Raw genomic sequence first — 21,085 nt, 5'->3', positions numbered from 1 at the left:
CCCATAGGATAGCATTGGAGCTCCTTATGAGCATCTCACAAGTACAACTCCCCATTGGGACAAAATAGAGGAATACCGTTTAGGCTCTCTTAACTCAGAATTTAATAACACATCTTGTAGTGAGTGAACACAAGTCCTGTGCACAAGTTTCATATCTAATGGGTTTTGTTGTCAAAACCAATTTGAAATACATGAGCTTGAGCAAAAAATCAGTACACAGTACATTCTACCAGCCGACATGTGTTTCGTCACAATGTGTGAAAATTGTGACTCTTCAGGGCTGGGAAGGACACAAATAAAACAAATTAAATAAAAGAAAACAACACGATTGTTGACTCGTGCGAGTGAGCCTAAATAGAGAAACCAAAATAAAAATAAAATAAAACTAATAATAATAAATGTATACACATGATTCGCATAATTTGCTAAACGGTAAATTGTGTCACAAGAATGATTTGCATGGAAACACCCTGAAAAAACTGAAAACCCTATAGGGAAAAAAATGCATGATAATGGTGACTATCTAATGCATAGAGAACCAAAAAGTGTGTAGATCATGTAATACGTCATGAATGGATAATTTCTTAGGAGGCACAAAGGAAATGACCATCTAAGAGAAGAGAAATTATGTACACAGTGGCATAATACCAAGTTGCTTTTCGTCGGTTGCGCCATTTGTAATGATGTGGAATATCCGCGTCTAAGACAGATTACGAGGAATATGAATGAAACTATGCGGCGTCAGTACAAAAACACATGTACTGCTTATCTGTAATTGTATCACACTGTCATCACTTAATTAAGGTCATTTCCTGGCACAGGACGCATTTTTCTAGAACTTTATTCTGTAACTCCAGACATTTAGTCATTATAGACACCGCTTATTTTAGATTTCGTCATACTTTTGAATACTGTGTTAAACTTGGTCCTCTCTCAGCCACGTTTTTTTATACTTTGTTTTTTTTAGGTATGGTAAGGATGGGAATCTTACCGCTCCAATTCCAATCAAGCGCGGAGTACGCCAAGGCTGTGTGCTTGCCCCTACCTTGTTTAGTCTTTATATCAATGGTTTAATAAATTATTTAGCAACTGTGAAAGATCTTGATGCCCCTAAACTAGCCTCCCGTCCGATATCCGTAATGATGTTCGCGGACGATACCTTGTTGGTGTCAAAATCCCCTATGGGTATCCAGAGGGTTCTTGATAAATTTGAACTTTTCTGTAGTCAAAGGGGTTTGGAAATCATACTACAGAAAACCAAATTTATGGCATTTAATTGCCCTAAAAGTACAAGACCTAACCCTACATTATCTGGTAAACCCCTCGAAAGAGTTATTTAATTCGATTATCTAGGGATAACCGTATCGGAAACAAAGGAGTGGGGGGCTCAAGTTATAAAATCAGCTCTCAAATTAACACAATCCTCAGGAGGCATCATGAAGGTCTTTTGCAAATCTAACCAGAAACTATTGAGACCGGCCATTGAAATTTATAAAGTACAAGCACGGGGAGGGGCACTATATGGCGCAGAACTCTGGGGACATGTAAGCCAAGAGAATCTCATCCAGGTAGAGAATAGTTTCCTCAGACAGTTAGTAAATCTCCCACGGAGCACTCCGCTCATCCCTCTACGCTTAGATTTGGGCCTTTTGGCAATTGCGGATATAACAAATTTGAAACCCTTACTCTACTGGCGTCGCCTCTGGGTTACTCCCGAACTTTTATCATACAGAGAGGAATTAATGGGCATATTGAACCTGCGAGGAGCTGTTAGACTCCCGTGGTTTGTCCATATCAAACAATGGCTGGTTCGTCTTGGGTTGGATGAGCTTTGGTATCATCCAGATATAGCCTGTGCCATCCACCCCAGGAATCTATTGAAGGCTTACTACGAGGAGTACAAACTATCTCAACTTCATAGCTGTCCCCGAACAGGTAGATTAACTACAGCTTTTCTAGAAATTAAAGATAGGTTTAGCTTTGAGCCGGTTCTAGATGAAATTAAACTGGCAGTAGCCAAAAAGCTATACCTCCAGTTTAGATATGGGACTCTTCCTCTTCGATGTTTTACTTATAAATGGGGGAATGTACAAAGTGCAAACTGCCCTGCGTGTGATTTCACTGAAGAGACTATTCCGCATGCTTTATTCATTTGTCCCACCTTTGAAAAGGCAAGGAAACGATGGTTGGTCCAGATTTGTAGGAACCTAGGAACTAGATGTTGCTCTGAGGCTCTCAGGATACTGAAGTATGATACTAGTATCCCGATAGTGTACTCAGTCGCTGGGTTCCTATTTTCTATGTGGTGCACGCGCCGGACATACTTGAAAGCGTGAGTGAGGAATCATAGGGCCTTTTTCCATGTCGGATGTGAATTACTCCATCATACCAATTAATTAGTAGTTGGACAACAATTATAGCACCCTAGCCTGTTAGTATTAAATTAGGCCTTGTTTATTATTAGAATACTTTAAGATTGTAGTTGGCCTTAGACCCCAGTATAGAGAACCTTGATCCCCAGGTATCATGTTTGAAGAATGATAAAGTATAGGTCACCCTTTTTAATATATCTGTAAGGTAAATGTTTTTAGGTATTTTATTTATTTATTAAGAACTTTGCACTTCCCAAGTATGGAGCATTATAGACAGCCATGAACCAACCCTTGCTTTTTGCACTTTCCCATGATAAATTAACTTGACGTGTATTTTTTTTTTATTGCTTTTGTTGCAGATTTTAAATGTATTTGTCATGTTTAGTGATTGTACTTTTGAGGTTATGTGAACCGAAATAAAGTCTTTTGAAATGAAAAATTAGTTTTTGCGTGCTACTTACCTACCTGTATGTGTGATTTTTGTAGTTTTGGTGTTGTTGAGTTTAGATAAAGATAGTTTATTTTTTTAAACTGATGTGGTGTACATTTGTGGTGTCATCACTGTATTTCTGAGTGTTTTGAGTACAAATACTTTACACTTTGCCTTTGGGATATGCCTGCCTGCTCATGCCAAGCTACCAAGGGGGTGAGCGGGGTTTATCTAAAGTGTGTATCCCCCTTAACCTGACTAGAAGCAAGGGTCTCTACTTAGACAAAGGTGCATACCTCTGACGATTAGAGACCCCCAGTTCTAACAGTGTATTTTTGAAATATAAATATGATGTTTATGTAAAGATAGATAAAAAGACTATGAAAACAATGCTGGAAATATTTCTGAATATGTTAGTTACAACAACTAAGATGTTAAACATTCTCAGCGCAAACACCGTTGGAGTAGTTAGTTTCTATGTATTTTTAAATGCATATACATTTTGTTTTAGATCCTTCAAATGAATTGAAAAAAAAGGTTAAATTAACATTATAGTTAGGTGTCATAAAAATATGTGTTTTCAATTGAAAAAAGCCTTAGCGATTCAGTAAAAGAAAACAAAGGTTAAAGTAATTTTATAGTTAGGTGGATTTCTTAGTGCATTAACGTTTCGAACCAAAAAAAGAAATAAATATTCACCAGTTATAATTGCCCGCACTAACTATAACTTGCCCCCTGCCATGCATTGCTTATGATATCACAAATGACATCACTCATGAAATGTTGAATAATTTATGACATCACTGATATCTCAAATTACATTATTGATTACCTCCGCTTTCCCACTTATTGCTGAATAAATTGCTATGGTTTTACACGCACTATAGTTCACATTAACAATCAACCACAATTATGTGGGTAAGCCTCATTGATTATGGTGTCCAATCTGTATATAACTGTTCGGGGAAAACCAAAATAGTGAATTCCAATTCCTTAACAAATGCCCTACTACGGACAGCTTTTATCTATATCAAACCCCTGACACATACTGAGCTTAAATTAAGAAATGTACTTGATATCAGTACAGAACTGAGTACTGTAAACAGTGTTTAATTCATGGAGGGAGTTCATTCTATACCAAACTCTTTCCAAAATTGAAACTCTCATGCAAAATACACCACAGAGTATTCAAATGAATCTACTAAGAACAATGTACATGCTATGCAACAGTTGTAAAAAAACGGTATTTGCCAAAATATAACCAAGATCTGAACCAGTAATTTCATAAATTATATGATAGATAGATAGATAGATAGATAGATAGATAGATAGATAGATAGATAGATAGATAGATAGATAGATAGATAGATAGATAGATAGGTAGATAGATAGATAGATAGATAGATAGATAGATAGATAGATAGATAGATAGATAGATAGATAGATAGATAGATAGATAGATAGATAGATAGATAGATAGATAGATAGATAGATAGATAGATAGATAGATAGATAGATAGATAGATAGATAGATAGATAGATAGATAGATAGCAAAAGATATATCTCTATATACACTTGGTGCATTTTTGCCATCTTGCCTTGACCTCATGGTATGACAAATAAAAAATAAGACCCTTTATACCAAGAGACATTTTAAGGCATGGGCAAAGTGGTCTCTGGCCCGGGGCTCTCGCCATTCTAGGGACCCCATCATAAAGCTTTCAGGACAGTCCCCAACAGTGGCATAGCGCAAGAATGATTGCCTCCCCCCTCTTCACAATATAAAAAGGGGCTTCCAGATATCCAATATCTTCTAAATATTCAAAGGCTTTGCATTGAATAGGCCCAACCCCCCTGAAGGACTGGGGTCTCCTTAAATATTTGGGAGCAAAGAGGATTGTTGATGATCAGACCACAGTTTCTTAGGGCTTGAATAGGCTGACAATGGTAATAAATTCAGAGTAGTTCAAAGCAGGGGGACCCAGATTCTGTTTGGCCCGGAACCCCAAAATTTTGAATATATTCCTGTTTATACCTTTTAGAATCCTGAGACATTAATACACGTCTAACACTGGCAAAAATGAGTGTGTATATTAAAGTTAAAAAAACATGTAATATTGCTTTTCAGTTTATGTTTTTGTCCATCTAGACCAGGGTGAAATCACACCATTTTAATATAAAAATTTGTTCAATGGCTATATAATACGTCCATTGAAAATGATAGGGTGGTTTACATTTAACTATTACACTTAAACGTGTGACGAGTACATGGTGAGTTTTCACATTGTTCTAAAAATCCTGCACTTCTCTTTGTGTAACTGTTAGATCTGGGGCTCTCTAGTTGGCAGAGGTAGGTACCACTGTCCAAATAGGGACCCTTTCTTCTTGTCAGGGTAAGAAGGTTGCACTCTTTAGATAACCCCTGCTCACCCCCCTTGGTAGCTTGGCACGAGCAGTCAGGCTTATCAAAGGCAATTTGCTAAGTATTTGTACCAACACTCACAGTAACTCAGTGAAAACACCACAAACTGACTTCAAAACAATTTAGAAAAAATAAAGGTATTTAATCTAAACTACACAAGACCAAAACAACAAAAATCCAACATACACAGTTCAAGAAAATGGTTTCAGAGAGTTCTTAGTGTTTGCTTCCAAATAATCCACAGATGTGTTTAGAATAGTTCACATTTGCGTCACGTTTAGCCAACAGTACCTTTATATGCGACAAAGTTCCAAAGCAGAAGCTGGTGCGGTGGAAAACAAGCGATGCGTCACTCCTGAGACCCTGGGAAGGCGATGCAACAGCCAAGCTGGATGCAGCGGGCGTATTACGACGAATCCGGTCTGTATGGGGAGGGATGCAATACCTTGTATGGATTCCGGTGTGTAGGTTCCGTATTGAGCGTCTCGCAAAGGCACGATGCAACGATCTTCGGGACGGTGACGATATCAGGTCCGGCGGCGAAGCGCGGCGCACCGTTGATCTTCTCCTCTCGTGGCCCCTCGATGCGATGGCTCTGCAACGATACTCGCAGCGACGGGATGCGGTTCACAAGCAAGCTTTCCAAACAGCAGGTCACAACTTCCAGAGGCCCCTCAGTCGGATTCAGCACTCAGGAAGGGCAGAACTCTCTCAGCAGAGCTCAGGGAAAACTGGGGGGTGAAGTCCTTTGGTTCCTGGGACTTCTTAACAGGAAGCCAGGTCACAACAGGTCCTTGGAGATCTCTTCAAGCAAGGGGACAAAGCAACAACAAAGTCCTTCCCCTCTCCTTGGCAGCAAAGCAACTGCAGGTCAGTCCAGCAAAGCAACAGCAGGACAGTCTTCCTTCTTCAATCTTCCAGCTTTCTCCTTGGCAGAGGTTCCTTCTTGATTCCAGGATGATCTAAAGTTCAGTGGTCTGGGGTCCTACACTTATACCCCAAAAAGTCTTTGTTCCCTTTGTGCAGGAGGGCTCTGAGCCCGGTCTGAACCAGTTCTGGGTGTTCCTTGAGCACTTTGTTTTCCTGGCTTCTCTTTTCCTTTCAGAAAGAGGGGCAGAGTTGTCAACCGCCCAGCAGGAGGTGGAGCCAGCATTGTGGAGGGAAAGCACAGCCCTGGAGCACTTTGTTGACATGATTCCTTCTCTCCTTTCACAGTGCAGGGCAGAGACATCAGACGCACCACAAGGGGTGGAGCCAGCACTGGGGGGGGGGGGGGGGCAGGCACAGTCCTATTCAGATCCCAGGTGCAACTCCTCCCTCCGAACTAGATGCGGATCGCTCTATTTAACATTGGGCAGACTCATTCTGTCTCCTGGATTCCCCCAGCCCTGTCACTCACAAATCAGACAGTCAATTCACAAACAGCCAAAGCACGCAGAAAGGTCAGACAAGAGAACAGCCACTTTCTATACAGGACAGGGAACACGCTCCTTCTGACTGTGCCATCTGGGTGGCGCAGGTGCCTGCGGCTGGTGGGGCCAATCGGGGCTGGTGTAGGGGAGCGCTGCCGCTGGAGGGTGAATACAGTACCTACCAGGACAGATGCCTGTGCCTGGCTCAGAAGCCTGATTGAGAGATATCGAGACAATTTGAGGCTTTGACAAATTTGGATAGATGTTTGTTAATATGCTTTTCCAAAAGGGGATTAGAGAATGGGGCGATAGTTGGATACATCATCCATAGAAGCCTTAATATTTTTCCGAATGGGAATGATCTGTGCTGCTTTCCATTCTTTTTGGAGGGGTCGGATGCGTACTTTGAGAAGATTCAGCGCTCTATTGCCCCTTCAGACATTGTGTTCACAGAGGGGGTGATTGGGGGTTTTAAACTGAATTACTGTGGATTACTCGCATACTTTCTGAAGTGCCCTCTGTGGTGCTTCCACACCCCAACCATCCATGTTATTTTCCCCCACCCAGGCCTCCATGCCCAGAACCTGGATGCCTGACCCTAAGATGGAGGCCTTTGTCACCAGGCAGTGCTTAGAACAGAAAGAGGAATGCTTTCAAATATTTGATGGCCAGCTTTGATTGGGCAACCTCCATTTTGGTACATCCTCTTCCTCTATTAGAAACAAAAGAGGTATGCACACATGATTCAATGCGGCTTCTCCCCTGTGCCTTTCTACCTGTTTCTAGCCTTGTCGGGTATCTACCTTTGGTCCTGATTTGACCTCACTCCTATTAGTTTTATTCTCATTGATTTCTGGAATTTGCGCACCCCTCTTATTTTACCTGTTTGCGCCATCACTACCTCTTGGCCCCTTTTTCTGTCCTCCACACCATGTCTTCGCCTCCTCTCCTTATCATGGCTTCCAGTCTAATTAAGTCTGGAATGAATTGCTTCAAAATAATTTATCCCCCTTATATGTCCAAAGCACAAGCTAAATGGTTCAAGCATAACATCATTGAACAATTTCCAGATTCCCTCTTTGTTGACAAATTCTATAATGGGCACCTAGGGAAGATTAAAAATAACTTAATTTTCTTCACTACTGGCATCCCTTCCTGGTCCTCTAGCTTCTCCAATTCATTCAACGTCTCCTCCTCTTCTTTCCTGCATGGGAAGGGGTTAAAAATGTCTCCCTCCGCTCGCTTTAATGGCTATCTCTCTATTACACTTTATAACAATGGCACTGTCATGATCCAAGCTTCTGACTCCTGTCTCCCTCTCTTTGACCACATCTTCCACTCCCTTTGTTCCACCCCTGCGACTAATATCTCTCTAGATTCTTCTAATTCTTCTTCTTCTAGCTTTTCTACTTTCTCCCCCCTTGACCCCCACAAATTCCTTCAGACCGCTCTCCCGGGAGTCACAGGATGACCCTTTATCCCCCCTTCTCTTGTTCCCTCCCCTCCCATTCCGCCAACTTCCCAACTGGACCTTCCCCTTACCTCATCTGCTTTCCACCCCACTTCACCTCTACATCCTGCATCTCCTCATTATTCCACTGCCTTCTCCCACCCCCTAACTCCCCTATTTCTTCCCATTCCCCCCTATTTAATCCACCTTTCTTACAATCTGAACTACCGATCAACTTGCCTTACCCTCCCCCTCCCTCCCCTCTTCTCCACACCCCTCTCCACTCTTCCCCTTTCCTCGTACCCTCAATTCTGTTCTTACATCTCCCAACTCTCTTTAACCTTTTCTACCCCCTCCCATGCCTCACATCCCTGCCTCCTCTATTGGTAATCCCATCATCTTCCCTCCCACTGACATCACACCTTCTATCTCTCCACATCTTACATTCTCCCCTATGCTTCAGAACCTTTTTTCCCCTCTTGGTAATTACTCCCTCTTCCCTCCCTTTGACTGCGCAGTCCCTCACTCTTCCCACAACTTTCACTTTGCTCAACCCCCCCCCCCCACTCTGCCTGGTGCCTTTACCCCTACATTCACCTTTCATTACCCATGGTACCAGGCCTGCACCCTCTCTCTTCTCCCCACTCCTGTAGCCTCCCTTTGACCTCCCTCCCTCCTTTACCTGTTCAGGCCCTTCTCCTCTCATCTCATCATATCCATGGCCTTCCCATAACCCCACTCCTTCCCTCCTCCTCCTCCAGCCATCCATTTCTACTTCGTAATTTTCTCCTCCTATGTATGATCTCTATTCTTCACCTCTGCTCACCACCAGTAAAAATATCACAGTAACTCCATTCACTCTTTTCTATCACCTTCTTTCCCCCCAACACCCTTGCATCACATCTCTCTCCCCAGTCCCCCACAGCCCACTGTCCTCCTTCACCTCACACCCTTGCATCACATCTCTCTCCCCAGTCCCCCACAGCCCACTGTCCACCTTTGCCTATTTCACTTCCTCCCCCACCTTCGACCCTCGCACCCCAACACTTTCCTTGTCCCCCAATTCCTCATGTCCTCCTTCGCCTAGGCCACTCTCTCCCTTAACCATTAAGCCACCCTTCACTCTGTGCTCAACACACCTCTCTCTGGAAACTAAACTTGATTCTCTCATCTCTTCCATTTCCCAGCTTGAAGCTTCCATTTCACTCTTATGTGCTAAGGTATCCCCCTCCCCAAATAACCTCCTGAGGAGTTCCTTGCTCCCACGCCCCAATAGAACCAACCACAATCTGTCTCCCACAGACATCACCTACTTATTGGCTACCTACAAGACCATCAATGTCAATTCCCTTCCTATAGCCTCTCCTAACAACTCTCCTCAATTTGCCATCTCTTCCGTCAGAACTTACCAGCTTCCCCCTCAAGGCGCACCCTCATTCAAGAATCTAATCCCTATCCCCCTTTATCAGTCCAGACACTCACATCACCAAAACAGTTGTGTCAGAGCTACACTGTATGCTCCATAACTGCAGATCTGCAACCAAACACAAACTGGAAATCTCTGACACTATCACTCACCACAATCTCGACATGCTCTTTCTTATGGAGACCTGGTTTAATCACTCCTCTCACACTTCATTTGATCTTTTGTTACCTACTGACTACTCTATCCTCAGAAACGACAGAACAGGCAAGATCGGGGGAGGTGTTGCGATTATCTACAGAAACGCCCTCCAAATCAAAGCCTTTCCCACCACCTTCTATCTCACCTTTGAATGAGTTCCCTAGAACTCCAAGTTCATCATGGCTCTCCCTTCAGGTTCCATACCATCTACCACCTGCCTGGGAATTGCTCTTCCTTCATGGAGGAATTCATCGATTTCATTAGTGACCAATATTCACAAAGTGACAAGCAGATCTTCCTAGGTGATTTCAATCTCCACTGGGGCTCCATGGAAGACTCGGCTGCCAACATGCTTGCAACCTTTCTCTCAGCTAACGATCTGGCCTAACAATGCTCGGAAATTACACACCAAGGGCTCAATTCTGGACCTTGCGATATCCAAATAAGACCAGATTACCACTGCTTCACCCATCCGTGTTGACTGGTCTGACCATTTCCTCATTCCCTTCTGTTTTCACCTCTCTCTTACATTTTAACTCTCGGCCAACCTATAAGAGCCTCTATGTGGTTCTGCAACACAAAAAACATTGGGGCATATTATCAAGCCTGTGCGCTAAAATTATCGCCGCTTTATCGGTCGAAAACGGCCGATAAAGCGGCGATAATGGGCTTGATAATATGCTCTATGGAATTCCAATCGAAGCACATGTTAGATGTGAAGACATCTAACATGGGCTTCGATTGGAATTCCACAGAGCATAATATCAAGCCCATTATCGCCGCTTTATCGGCCGTTTTCGGCCGATAAAGCGGCGATAATTTTAGCGCACAGGCTTGATAATATGCCCCATTGATCTTGAGACTCTATGTGATTCTGCTGGTGCACAGACAAAATATCGTTTCCAAAATATCGAATAGACAAAATTTTGAGTTAAAAATATCGATAATAATAAAATATCGATAACAAAAATATCGTTGGTCAAAATATCGATTAAAATAATGATAAAAAAATATCGAGTACAAAAATATCGACAAAATATATATAAATAGTCAAAGTAAAAAATGTCAATAATATGTAGAAAAAAGGTTAAAAAAAATATAAAAAATTAATAATAGTAATATAAATTGTAGTTAATGTTTAGGAGCGGGATGTTGGGTTAATAGGGGATAAGGGTGGGGAGTAATTTAATAATAATTAATTAATTAATATATGTTTGTAAATATTTTAATTAATAATTAATTGGTAATTAATTAATATTAATTAGTTAATTAATTATTATAATTTTGTACATATTTATAATTAGTAATTAATTGGTAATTAAATAATATTAATTAGTTAATTACATTAATTAGAGTAATTTATTTATATATATATAATTTTAAGTTATTGTTAATTAATTATTTGTGAAAAAATAATATTAATTATTAAATTAAAATAGTTACAGCTAATGTGCTGATATATTTACTTTATTGTTATTGTTAATTAATAATTAATTGGTAATTAAATAATATTAATTAATTTTGGGTTATGGGGTATTTTTAGGGTTCAGGGTCAGTTTTCAGTTTTTGGGTAAAGGGGTATTTTTAGGGTTCAGGGTCAGTTTTGGGTTTTTGGGTAAAGGGGTATTTTTAGGGTTCAGGGTCACTTTTCAGTATATTATTTAATTATAGTATGTTACTATATATATATGTTTTAACAAATAAGATTGTAAATTTTTTTTTAAATTATTTTCATTTATTATTTAATTATTTTAAGTTAATGTAAGTATTTTTAAGTATATTTTAGTAATCAAATTTTAATATTAATTTAATTTAACACTGTTTTTAATAAAGTCGATATTTTTTACAACTATATTATTGTAAACGATATTTTGTACTCGATATTTTTGTACTTACCTGTTTGTAGATACAAACTCGATATTTTGACTGTCGATATTTTGTCCACGATATTTTTGCAAGTCGATATTTTGTCCCTCGATATTATTTCAGTGATCCGATTCTGCTATGCGTTCACTTCCCAGTCTAGACCCCAATACGCATGCCAATGATCTCATTCCCCTTTGCCTCTCAATCCTTGAAGTCGAAATTGGCAAGGTTGCTCCTCTCCAAAGCAAAAGGAAAAGACCCACCCCATCAGCTCCTTGGTTCAACAAAGCTCTCTATGATGAATGGAAAAACCTTAGAATCTTGGAAAAGCACTGGAGACAATCTCTATCCACCCCCAACCTCTCTCTTTTACATTCAGCAAGATCCAAATACCACAAGCACATCTTCCAAGAAAAAACATCACATTTCAGATCCCTCCTCGATTCAGCTAAAAACAGACCCAAAAAACTTTTCGACCTCATCAAAAACCCAAGTTGTTCTCCCCAAACCATCAAGCCTGAGGATGCCTCAAAGAAAGCAACTGATTTTGCTATATTCTTTGATCAAAAGGTAAAATCTCTGGTGGAACAGGTCACCCACCCCACCCCCATTGAGGAGCGAAAATCCTTGGTCACATGGCAGAACTTTGCCGCCATCTCGGAGGATGATCTCCTCAAATGCATCCGCGAAACCAAACCCTCCAACCATTCTTCTGACCCCATACCCAGTGACATCGCCATTGATTTCTATACTAACACTCTCTCCTACTGGACCAGGCTAGTCAATCTCTTCCTCAGTCAAGGATCCCTCCCAGTTGTACTCAAAACAGGACAGGTTACCCCCTTCTATAAAAACCCTCTGCAGATGCAAATGACCTTAATAGCTTTCACCCTATCACCAATCTCCCTTTTCTTTCAAAGATCACAGAAAAATGTGTTGCAAAACAACTTTCCCAACACATTATGAACAATAATCTCCTCAACATGTTCCAGTCGGGCTTTATTCAAAATTGCAGCACTGAAACAGCCCTGCTGCAAGTGATCAATGTTGCGCTGCATATTCTCGATTTGGAGGAATTGTGCCTTCTGATTCTTCTCGACCTCTCTGCAGCTTTTGACACTGCTAATCACAACACCCTCCTTAACATTCTTCAATGGAGAATGAGCATGGAAGGCACAGTACTCTTTCCTCTCGGACAGATCTCAAATGATTAAGATTGCGAACAGTCTTTCGTCTCCACTGGTGGTTGGTCAAGCCATCCCTCAAGGTTCTATCCTTGCTCCCACTCAGTTTGATCTCTATCTGGAACCATTAGGGAACCTCCTAAGCAAATCTGGAATCCTCTACCATCTCTATGCAAATGACACCCAAATCTACCTCAATGTGTCTTCCCCTCATGATCTCTCACTACTCAGCTCTACTCTCGATGCTATTCACAACTGGATGTTAGTGCACCAACTCATTCTCAATCCCTCCAAAACGGAATTCCTTCTCTTATCTAGCTCTCTCTCCCCGCCTCCTGTTCAATCCTGGACGGATCAGTTGCATCTACTCAACAGTAAACCCATCATTGTAGGCTGTGCTAAATCCTTAGGTGTCATACTTGACAAAAGACTCAACCTAATCTCACACATCAATTCCATAGCCAAGAGCGCGCGTTATCAGCTGCGCCTTTTATGGGGGATTCGTCAGTTCTTCCCGGAGAATGACCTAAAAACCTTGGTCCAATCGCTAGTTCTCTCTAGACTGGATTATTGTAATTCTCTTCTGACTGGCCTTCCCAAATCTCACCTCTCCCCCTCAAATCCGTCCTCCATTCAGCAGCGCGCTTCATTTCCGGGTCCAAACGAAGTGACCACATCGTTCCTATACTGTCTTCTCTCCGATGGCTTCCCATCGAGGCCTGAGCTATCTACAAAACGGCATGCATCCCCCACAAAGCTTTGCACTCTTCCTCCACTCGCTATCTGGCGAATAAACTGAAATTGTCTGGAGGCTCAAGACCTTCTCGGAATGTGGAAAAGTTCCTTCTCGAGCCCCCTCCTTCAAAAGGGAAAAACTGATGGCACAATCGTTCTCAGGTAATGCGGCGAAAATCTGGAACTCGCTTCCTCCTTCGCTCCATGCCATCACCTCCATCCAGATCTTCAAAGCGGACCTCAAATCTCTTTTATTCCAAAGACACTTTCAGAACTAATTCCCTCCATCTCAGACCCCGCCAGGAAGTTCTTTAGTCATTGTAAATTTGTCAGATATATTTATATTTTTGTTTGTACATCCTGTGTTTGCTGCGTTTGTTATTCTGTTCCTTTCGCTTGCGTTGTTTTGATTCTATGACCTGCTATTTTCACCAGGAAGTTCTTTAGTCATTGTAAAATGTGTCATATATATTCATATTTTTGCTTGTACAATCTGTGCTTGCTGTGCTTGAGATTGTGTGCCTTGTGCCTGCGTCGCTTTCATTCTATGGTATGCTATTTTTGTTTGTTCCATTCCTGTAACAGTTCTCTCATGTAACGTAACTGGTTCTATTGTACAGTGCTCTGACACCTTCGGGTAAAGTCCGCGCTTTATAGAAATGCATTAAATAAATAAATAAAATAAATAAACGTTGGGGTGGCCCTTTAAGAACGGTGACTCCCTTGAAATCTTCAGTTATTAATGGAAACAACGAAAGCCTTTACAAAATTACAATACTGGAACATAACACATATGAAATAGAAGGTAATAAGATTGGGCCTGATTCACAGAACTAATTTAAGACAAAATCCTAAACTTACTACTTTTGGTATTCACAGAAGTTAGGATTTTGTCTTAAGTTTGTCTTAGGACAGACTTAAGACAAAATCATAATTTAAGTCTGTCTTAGGTCTGTCTTAAGACAAACTTAAGACAAAATCCTAATTTCTGTGAATACCAAAAGTAGTAAGTTTAGTATTTTGTCTAAAGTTAGTTCTGTGAATCGGGCCCATTGTTACTACCAAATTAACAAGCAAATATAAACCAATGTTTTATATTTTCAGCATTACGAGAATACAAGTAGAATAAAGACTGCATTAAACCAGTGAGATGCAGCAATGACAGTAAGAGTTAAGAAAGATGTCTCAGAAGTAAGGTACCACATTAAGTGAAACGACACGCTGATAGAGATCAAACCTCGAGGGGAATCTGCCATGAACAGTACCTCGGTGTCAGACACTTGGTGAACTCTGCTCTGTTCAAACTTCCATTTTGCGCAAAATGTTTTTTCAGAGAAGTGTCTAGCATCCACCTGATACTTTCACACTATTTAAAGACAACAGAGAAAGCATTCAGACACGCTTCTCAAATGTGACAGCGTAACAAGTAACACGCACACGTGTGGGCAAACGTTACATGAGGTTGTCAGCTTTTTGTGTGCTCATTGGACAAATATTCAGCAAGAACTGTAAAAATGTGCAGTTTTGAAAAAAGTGCCTTGAGCGTACTTGGACGTGTGACAGTTCGGAAATGCGCTCAGCAGTACATAGTCTGCAGCATTTATATTAAAAATCTCAAGAAAATAAAGCCTGCTTGATTGTTGAAAGAAATTGCATTACATGCCATGAGCATCACAGGGGGAATGGGGAATCAAACGGTATCTCTTGCGAATTACGAATGTGTTTTATGACCATGTTTAACAACTTTTAGGGTCACAGAACATGGAATATTTATTGCCAGCTGAAGCCCAGTACTAAGCATTTCAGTCAGTGTGTACAGTGTGGAAAGCTACCAGCTCACTTGTGCATGCTGTAGGCATTGTGAGGAGCGGATAGCTGTCCACAGACGGTGCACGCTCTCTCGACCTCTAAATCTCAGAGGATCGCTTGTTGCATTATGACCTCTGTAGTTCGGGTCACAATAGCAGCAGGTTGTGATTTCCAATGATGAGGTGGAAATCTGCATTGTGAGCAGGCCTTCTTCCCTGCATTTGTACCTTTTGACTAGAAGTCACAAGCCAGCTCCTGGCCCACTAATATTCATTCTCAGCAAAAAGTTCCTAAGTGGTGCGAGGTCAGTGGACATTACGCGCACCAGAAACGTAGAGGGTCGGCATAGTGCATTGAATTGGGCTGCAACCACCCTCTTTTGAGCTAGAAGGCTCACTTTTAAAGATGCATTCAAGTGACACAAATCTTGCTGCATGGTTCTGAGTTGCCACTGTTTATTAATTTATCAATCCCAGGCCCAGATTTACAAAATTTACACACAATGCACCGCAGCACCCAAAAATACTCAGCTGGGTTGCATGAGAGGGAGAGAGAAGGACAGCACCATATCTACAGCTGTCTGTCACTCGCCTCCCCTCTCCCTAGCATTAGTGCAAAATCTACTGGCTGAGTACCACACACCCACACACACACACAGACACACACACACACACGGTTGGTCATAGTGCAAGGGTGTGTGCGTGAGTCTAGCATAAGTTTTGTACTGGAAGGGGCCCCTTTCAGTGCAAAATACTATGTGAGGCTAACTTTGAAATGTTTCCCACGTTGGATGCGTGCTGCACTGTGCATCACACAAGCAAACTGGGAAACAGTAGGAGAAATAAAAGCATTTTTCCTGTTTAACTCCTGCTATAAAAGCATAATTTTTTTTGACAAATCCTTGTCTACTAATGTCAGCAGATATGGGTTGGTATCAAAGAGCATGGGTAGCTGCATAGGAAGGCCCATGAGCCACCTATGTCACACCCATTTTGCCCTGGAAAGTAAATAATTAAAGAAAAGATTTGTGCTGACACAAACAGAGCGCAAAATGTTTGAAAACTGGCCCCTAGAGTGCTAAGAGACAGACCGGAAGAAACACAAGTAAGAATATTGGTATCCTAGACATTTCAGAGCTATATCGATACAAATATTATTAAAGATGGAAATTGATGTCTTTAAGGGTCCATTTAGTTTCACCAATAAAGTATGCCAGTCTCGGCATTTAAATATTGGGGGCATATTTATCAAGGGACGCAATGGCGATACAAAACCCAAGTGAGAATTATCAAGGCAAGCAACGCCACCATGCGTGGCCCAGGATGGCTTCATAAATCTAGAGCAACGCAATACAGTGCAAATCGCTGTTTTGTGTTACGCTGCCCTAGGGAGGTGTCCCATGGATGGATCGTGAGTGTTCCCACGCATCCATCCGTGGATTTTGGCACATTCACAAATTTGCCATTAGTGGCAGACCTGTGAATGCATCAAAATGCCACACCTCCGCAGGTGAGGTGTGACGAGGAGATATTTCTTCATTTCTCCTCGTTTTTCCTCTATGTGTGCTGCATTCTGCAGCCCACGTAGAAATAGGAAAATGCCTCTCAGGAAACCTTCCTGCACATAAACAATCCTGACTACAACGCAAGCATCCTTGCAACATGACGCAATGATGCCTACATTGGAACTAGTCAGCCAAAAGTTTACCAGCTCTAGGAAAGGACAGGAACGCGTCTTATAATGTTAAATATGCTGCATTTCTGCCCGTTCCCTTTCACTCAGCACAGCAAGTTGGCTCGCTGCATTCTGCTGCATGAAAGATTGATAGACTAGGCAATAGGAGTAAGATTAACCACTAAAATAGCCGGCTTCCTCGGATTTCATAGTAGCACATTTTCTCGATTATCTGGGATGGAAAAAAATAGGGAAAAAGTCACTAGGCTCAGAAGATGTTATGTATGCCCTCTGCTGGACTTAAGAAGCATGTGCAATGTGGAAAGAAAGACTCGCAAGGATTTTTTTTTTTATTTGTGAAAAAACGACATCTAAACATATGAATGTCAGAAAGAATAAAGTGATCTGAGGAAGAGCCTTTTGAAGTTAAAATGGAACAATACATATACGTATCCAAAGTTATATGCCAAAGCGTGTAGTTATTGAACGTTTTCAGAACTTACAGAGCATTCCTAGTGAAATGCTAACTCATGACAATTGAAGATGATTTTTTTTAATTGATGAACGCAGCAAATCATTTTAAGTGTCAGAGTGTACATCCTCATACAGAAGTCAAATACCACAAACCTACCATTTATGAGGGCAACAATGGGACAGTTAAAGAAAACATAAAGAGGGCTCACCTTTTCTTGTACTAATAATATGAACTTTACACCACCTTAATTCAGTGATTAGATGTGTAAAAAAAAAAGTGCGGATACATGACAGGTGCACTAGGGAGGTCTGCATTTCCCTGAACCTCTGCAATCCCTTTAATGGCAGTATAAAAATAAAACAGGAAAACGACTTAGTAAAAAACTGCAGATGACTGAAACACGTTAAAGAAAGCCACGGGCCACCTCTCCTGGACTCTGTGGCCGTCCGTATAGGCGGAGCTGGGCCGCTCTTTGTGATTCTGCAGCCATGCACGCATAATCTGAATCATCATTAAAAGTCTATATCGGCATTCACTCCCTTTGTACCATTGGGTACCACTTCTTCGTAAAAAAGAGAAACACATGAAAAGGCATCCCCCCCCCCCCCCCCCTCTGGCCACACACACACACAGCCTCACAACACCCGCTGAGAGACTTGTGCGGACCTGACAAGTTGACTTGTCTTTTTCTCTTCTCTGAGGCTTTGTGCGCCCGGCTTTGTTCTGCCAGTGCTGGCGTCTAAGTGGCCTCAATGGAGAGTGGCACTGTGCAGTCACCGAGTCCTTGGAGACCCTTTGTGCAGCGGGGCAACCTGGCACCATGTTTCAGGATTTATGTAGGAATGCCTCATTGGGACTCGCTGATGGATGCACGCTAATGTCTTCAGCACTTTATCCAGCTCTTCCTATCCAACATGGCCCCACATATTCCCACCTATGGTCTTCAGAGTTTGTGGCAGAATCAGGGCTGAAGTCTGATAACGCTTTACCTTTCAAGGCAGTTTGCAACTGCTGCGTTTTTGCAGAAGCAGCTGAAGGGCCCCGTGCATGGCAGATATTGCAGATAGACATGCAGCCGGATGAAGAGATAACTAACTTTTACCATGCAGATTAGACTGTTCTAAACGTCGATGGACAAAAATACACGTGGGAACCGCCAGTCACATTTCTCACCATAGAAGAGATGATGAACACATTTGTGGTGGGTCTGGTGATGTGAGTGCAGTGTGCTCAGGTTTGTGTGGTCTGCGCTTCAACAGACGTCCCCATGTCAGGAAATCACACATGATGAAACAAAAATGAAATGAGGCATTTATACAGCGCTGAAGAGTCTAGGCGCTACCATCAGATCAATTAAATTGGGTCGGGATAACTTGGACTCACCCTCTAAAATGCCAAGTCTTTAGACCCTTTCTGAATTTTAACAGATTTGTTTCTTTTTTTAGTGATATTGGAATGGAGTTCCGGAGTCTGGTAGTGGTATGGGTGGAGCTTATGCGCCCCCATTTACTTTTCGCGACCTGGGAGTGACAAGATAGAATTCAGAAGTAGACACAGTGATAATCCCTCCACGAGTTAGCACCACAACTAAACTATGGGGCAGATTTACAAGCCCCTTGCGCCACTTTTGAGTCAATTTTCCCATGTTAAGAGTGACGCAAAAGTGGTGCAAGGGGCTTGTACATCTGCCCCTATGAATTTAGTAAGCCCCGCAATGAGAAAAGTCGAGCACTGATATTTTGGTATCAGAAGATAAGTGTTAACCTCCCAACGAAAAGCAGTTGCCTAGCAGAATTGTCTTCGGGAGGGGAGCTTTGCATACATAATAGCAGTACTGATAAAAATATATATATAAGTAAAGTGTGAGTTCAAGGTGTACGACGCATACAGTTTAAATACTGCCCCAACTCCACTCTCCCCCCCAACTCCCCCCTCCCCCCCCACCGCCTGCACTTGCATCCTGAAAAAAATCATACGAAGTGGCCCCCAAACTTCAGAGGGGGGTGAATTAACCGTGATTGAAGCTCGGGGCCCCTTCATCCGGCTAGCACTTCGCCTGATTGGCATTTGCTATTTATATTCAATTACAGCGATCCTTGGAGAAACACACCAACACATTGCCACTAAAAGCCATTGATCATCCGGACACCGGCCAGGACCGCTTCCCCGTGGGGACAATTAATTAGGATCTGAGCAACTTAGATGCTGCCCAGGAACCATGGGATGCGAACTGGACAGCGCGCGGCACTTCCTGGGAACGCAGAGAGTCCGACAGGTACCGAATGCGCGCGCCCTAAGGACCACACCGCCAGCGCGCGGGTGCAGCAGCCCGGTCCTGCAGAATGTGGGGGCGGGGGCAGGAAAATGACAGGGCAGCTGAATGAATAGGCGCTACGAGAGCCCACTACTTCGAGTGACATGCTCCCAACATATATGCAATATTTTGCAAAACCTTGACAAGCTGAGGTATCGTGTAAAAATATGCACAGTAAATCGATGCTTCTAAAACACCGCAGACACCCATTTCTTCCAAGTGTGTTTTCGAATGGACCAGCAGGCGTGCGTATTATTATTACCTTTCTGAAATAGATCATTAATGCATCTTCAAACTTTTTAATGGCTGCAGTGATTTTAGACGTCTGAAAAGTGCGAGTGCACGCATACTCATGGAAAGTAGGTAATATTTACCATCGGTGCCTTCTCCACTACACAGGTCTCCTGAAATGTGCCACAGAAGTAAAAATCCCAGCATAAAGTTAGACTTATTTAGTCTCGCCATTCTCCCAGTGCGTTCCAGTGGTTGAAGTAAATGAAAAAATAAAATATTCCAAAACAAAAAATGAGAATGAAAACAATTCCAAAGGAGTGGAAAAAAGTCCCCGCTGCCTTTGCTCCGATTTCATGAACCAGCCTGGAAGCACATCCTAGCGCTGCATTCCTTTATTTATCCAACCTCCTCTGCCAAGTCCACACGTGCAACAAGACACACTCCACTCCAGGACACTTAACGAACCCCGGCCTCGGCTGCCAATGGCACGCACTTCGATTCCTCGCGGTCCGAAAGATAAGAGCAGGATGGGTTGCAGCAGCGCCGGCGCTGCCCAATATCCACGGAGGAGGGGTGGACGGGGCCAGTGTGTCACATGGGTCTGCTGCTGGTCTTCTTTCCGACCTCTGCTTCTCCAAAGGCAGCCCCAGAGGGCGAGGCGCACAGCCAGGGCGGGCTGTGTCGCGTGGGAGCCGCTGCTGTTGCTTCCCTGAGCAGCCGTCTCATAGCTTGTGGCAGCGGCGGCCCCTCCGCAGCCTGCCACTGCCCACTGTTTACTTCCTAAACACCGAGCAGCGCGCACGAGAAGAGCAACCTCACAGCAGCTTCCAGCGGATGGATGCCGACTTTCCCAGAGGAAGAAGAGGATAACGCCCACGAACTAATAACAAAATCTCGGATTGAGCAAAAGCAGCTCACTCCTTTTTTCACACGGATTCACCTTCCCTCTTTAAATTGAACATTTTCATATCAAATCTCGTTCAAAAATATAGGGATGTGAGATGTTTCATAACTGTGATACTACATGTCTTCTGTTTATGATTCATAATCTGTGTTGGTGTTTCTATTCACTTATTCTCTTAG

The 21,085-nt window shown here is 42.4% G+C and overlaps 1 protein-coding gene across 1 annotated transcript in view; it reads right to left on the bottom strand.

Moving 5' to 3' along the window:
- The window catches only part of PLXDC2 (plexin domain containing 2), a 1,375,592-nt gene extending 1,354,858 nt beyond the window's left edge, over positions 1-20,734 (bottom strand). Inside the window, exon 1 of the mRNA XM_086941957.1 lies at positions 20,143-20,734. Coding sequence (XP_086798083.1) covers positions 20,143-20,233 — 91 coding nt within the window. The 5' untranslated portion in view covers positions 20,234-20,734. The remainder of the gene's footprint in view (positions 1-20,142) is intronic.
- Positions 20,735-21,085: the final 351 nt, after the last annotated feature.

This window comes from Lissotriton vulgaris, chromosome 10 (genome assembly GCF_964263255.1).
Source record: "Lissotriton vulgaris chromosome 10, aLisVul1.2, whole genome shotgun sequence".
Classification (NCBI taxonomy): domain Eukaryota; kingdom Metazoa; phylum Chordata; class Amphibia; order Caudata; family Salamandridae; genus Lissotriton; species Lissotriton vulgaris.
Note: the sequence above shows the minus strand (reverse complement) of the source record. Positions and strands in the feature narration are given on the sequence as shown.